Source organism: Centruroides sculpturatus, unplaced genomic scaffold, assembly GCF_000671375.1.
Source record: "Centruroides sculpturatus isolate CEXI.00-Female unplaced genomic scaffold, Cexi_2.0 scaffold54, whole genome shotgun sequence".
Taxonomy (NCBI): Eukaryota; Metazoa; Arthropoda; class Arachnida; order Scorpiones; family Buthidae; genus Centruroides; species Centruroides sculpturatus.
In genome coordinates, this window is record NW_019384340.1 from 474123 (window position 1) to 478324 (window position 4202).

General features: G+C 29.4%; 1 protein-coding gene across 1 annotated transcript in view; it reads right to left on the reverse strand.

Moving 5' to 3' along the window:
- The window catches only part of LOC111633696 (protein ABHD16A-like), a 36175-nt gene that overhangs the window by 3497 nt on the left and 28476 nt on the right, over positions 1 to 4202 (reverse strand). Inside the window, exons 9-10 of the mRNA XM_023378313.1 lie at positions 2932 to 2994; positions 1738 to 1811 (exon numbers count right to left, since the gene is read on the reverse strand). Coding sequence (XP_023234081.1) covers positions 1738 to 1811; positions 2932 to 2994 — 137 coding nt within the window. The remainder of the gene's footprint in view (positions 1 to 1737; positions 1812 to 2931; positions 2995 to 4202) is intronic.

A 4202-nucleotide genomic window follows, 5' to 3' on the forward strand; every position in this document is an offset into this window, starting at 1 on the left:
TATTACTTTTCAATAAAATAAACTGAATTAAGTTTGAATACAAGTTTATTTTAAGCTTTTATATGAATTTCTTTCAGACATTCGAAGTAATTTATTAAGCAGCCTATTTCTTTTAATTTCTGCAAACTTTTTTATGCGGTTTTAAGTTAATTTTAACTCGTTGTTTTGGTTTTATGCGATTTTAGAAAATTACGGAACGTATCCCTACTTTTTCAAGGCAAGTAAAGTCTTTTTTTATGCGAATTTTTTATATGCACTTTTCTGTAGAATGTATCCACTGCATAAAACGAGACCTTACAGTATATATATATAATATTTTTCCAAGACATGCTTAACATGAATTAGTCTGATTTTGTTCAGCAAAAATAATATACAGTAAGACCCCACTTAATGCAGGGTCTTACTGTATGCGTTACAGGATGCGTTCCTAGACAATAAAACGCTAAGCGAAACAGCATTAAATGAGGTCATTTTAACATACAGTAAATAGGGATAGGGGAACATGTGACCAAAAATAACTTAAAATTAAAGTAAAATTTGTTTATTTTTATATTAATTTGTATAATAATATATGTTAAATAACACACAAACATATGAAGACAGAAATGTAAAGTTCATTTTTTGTAATGAAGGTCCTGACTTTCTGAAATTCTTGTTCTTTTGCAATAAACTTATTGTCGCTTTTTCTTTCCTTAAGCAAATGTCAGTAGCAAGAGATTGCATCCTAAATGCCTCATCTTGCTTTTGCACTCCTTTCAAAATCTGGATCAACATATAATTTGATCAACAATTTCAGTTATCTTACCAAACTTTTACTAAGGAAAGCTGTATAGAAATTTTTTGGGTTCTTTGTTTTCAGAATCTCTATTTTCCAGTTCCACATGAATTCCATGTTTTGCCAGTTCTTGAAGGTCATCGTTGTAAGGCTCTCACCAGAAACCTGCTGTAACTCCTCAATATCCTGCTCATCTATATCTCCCAGTCCTGCTATATCAATTAGGTTGAGTTTGGTCAACCTAATGATACAGCAATAGGCTGTTCTCATTGAGAATTCTTGGGTACCTTCAGCCATAACTTCTTCCGCACTCCATTTGTGCATTTATCAGTTAATTCTTGCCAAGTGAAGTCAATATTGCCTATGGCATACATGATGATATATTTTTTCCAAAATTGCACCAAAACAAACATAAATTTAAAAAAGTACACCTTTTTGCCACCCTTTTCTGATTGGTTCGTGTTTGTAAATAATCATATTACAGTAGAGCATCGATTGTCCGAATCAATTGGGGACTCAGGTTGTTCAGAAAATCGATTTTTCGGATAACTGATTATGTATGAAAAAATATCTTAACCTATTCCGTGTTGAAATTCGTTCAAATCCTGGCACATCCTTAAGTACCCTCTCATGGTTGTGCCAGTGCTGCCAGCTAAAACATGTATACCAACAAAATTGGAGTAGCCCAAGACATAGCCAAAGATTGCAGTGCCACAGCACTAGCGGAAATTTAAATTTGCCAACTGGAAAGCTTTTGGTTAATTGACATTTCAGTTGATTGACATTTGGATAAATCAATGCTCTACTATATATACAAATCAACGAAATGCCGCAATAATTTAAATCAGTGTAAATTTTGAGCTTCTTTTAGGCTTTGAGCAGCCCATGTTATATCGAATCAGTGTTAAGCAGGGTCTTATTGTATAACTATTTTTATCTAACTATCAGCTTATCTAACTTACTTTGATGTGCGGAATCACCAGCCAACCAATCTGTTAGGACCCAGGCTGTTTCATCAGTTACTAATTTTGGATACCTAAAAATTATAAAAATATATTACTAAAATTTACAGAAATATATCAAAGATTAGATTACAATTTTTTTTTCATTTAATTGCAAGATTATTAAAATATATAATAAAAAATATTCTAAAGTTATAATTGTCATCTTACTTTATTCATTTTAATTGTCTTTATAATCAAATCTGATTATTATTATTATAATATTATATACAAATACTTTATATTATGAATTTTAAGTACAAATATTATATATCTTCAAAACATTAAGCTAAAATCAGATAAATGAACTTTAATCAGAAATGTTTATATTTCTAAAACAGTTATTGAACTTTTATTCTAGACAAACATAAATATTAAATATAAAACATTCCTAAAAATCATGACATATTTACTTTTATGTTCTTAATATAATCATATTTATCGATTATTACATTCATTAGTAAATAGCATTTGGCTTATTTTGAGTAAAATAGTTCAATTTTTAAAAATCAAAATTATTTTTTCTATCATATATCATAAGCAATCAATAAATGTAATAATGTAGAATTCATGTATTTATTTTTTGATATTTCTGATATACTAAATAAATATTTACATTCATCTCATACATCAATTTTATAAAATAAACAGTTACTTAATTGAATACCTTATATTTTGACCATAACTCTATTATTATTTTGAAATTACTGTTTTTACAGTTAGATAAAATCTTTTAAAAGTAAGCTGTAAAAGTACATTGTTTTTAATTGAGACTATTAAAGGATATTTTTCTTCATAGTTAATTAGCAAATTATTTGTCTGACTAATAAATTTATATTTAATTTTAAAAATTTTATGCTGCGTTGCATTTTTAATATAAACTAATTAAAACAGATTTCAGAGAATAAAAAGTAGTTTTAATGGCTACAAAAAGTATAGTTTAATAAAAGAATTTATGAAAGACTCATTGAGATAAACAAGATGAAAAACATTATAAAAAGTAAAATTAAAATATTCATTATCTGCATGAAAAATGGAATATTAAGAAATATACATAATTACAGTATAATAATTTCATCATCTTTTTTTGTATTATTTTATTCCTTGTAAGCAACTTTTAATAAAAATTTTTAAAATAATATAAATCAAGCTTACCGACACTGTAACAATTTTATCAACAAATTATTTCCCCTGTTTGTTTGCAAGGGCATTGTGTCCCTGAAATTTATAAAATAAAAAATATCAATATAATGCATAGAATTTAAAATAATTTCAAAATAGTAATGATATATAATTATATATGTTTATAATATACACTCATGACAAAAACAGTTATCCACAAAGTAGATATTGGAATCAAATGAAACTTTATTAGGGCAAACTTAATGACAATGATAAAAAGTGATTATCTATATATATATAATCGAGATGGGATGATAATAATAATAATCCACGTTCGTTGGTTAGGCAGAGGCTCACGTTAGAAAAATAGGCCACAGTCTCCCTTGGTTACCGGTGGCGAAAGCAGCGCAGGCCCAAGCATGGCTACTACAATGCCCTCAACAGATGTGAGGAATCAATCTAGCCTTGGTGTTTCTGTGGCAATACATCCACAGATTACAAAGGCTGGAAAATCATGCCAACGGATGAAATGGACAACAGAAATGAACAAGTTTATCGTCCGTACTTACTACACTATCACAAAATTCGAAACAAACATGACAGCATACAGACAACAACTACACCATAGATTCACACAACAATATCCTCACCTCACTGTTACCGAACAAAGGGCTGTCGATCAAAAAAAAAAGAACAATTATACACAACAACCTTATCCCACAAACAACAGGTTGCTGATCAAATACATCAACAGACAGAAACATTTAACATTATTAATGAAGATCATTTAACCTGTCAGGATAATCCAGCAACAAGCATTGTTGCTGGATTATCCTGATATTGATAATAGCAAACATATAACAACTACCAGCAATGATACTACAGGCACTTCCTCATCCATCACTGATAACATAGATATAGATTTAGTTAATACACTCTCACTTATATTTCAGGAAACACTCACTAAATATACAGGCACAGATCCCACACAAAGACCACGAATACCAAAAATTGACACGTCAAAGGTAGTAGGAAAAACACTAAATTATGTAAACACTCACTTACTCCACACTACATCCATTTAATTTCTACACTCTCAGACATTCATACATTAGTTTATGCTGGGGCAGTCACAGTAGTGACACACCATGAACTGAAAATACAATCACAGACAGATACACACAAAACACAATTTTATCACAATCCTGCCTGGCAGAGAAGAATAGAAACACAAATAAATGACATTAGACAGCAATTAGGCAGGCTGACACAATACACTAAAAACAACATAACACCCAAATTAA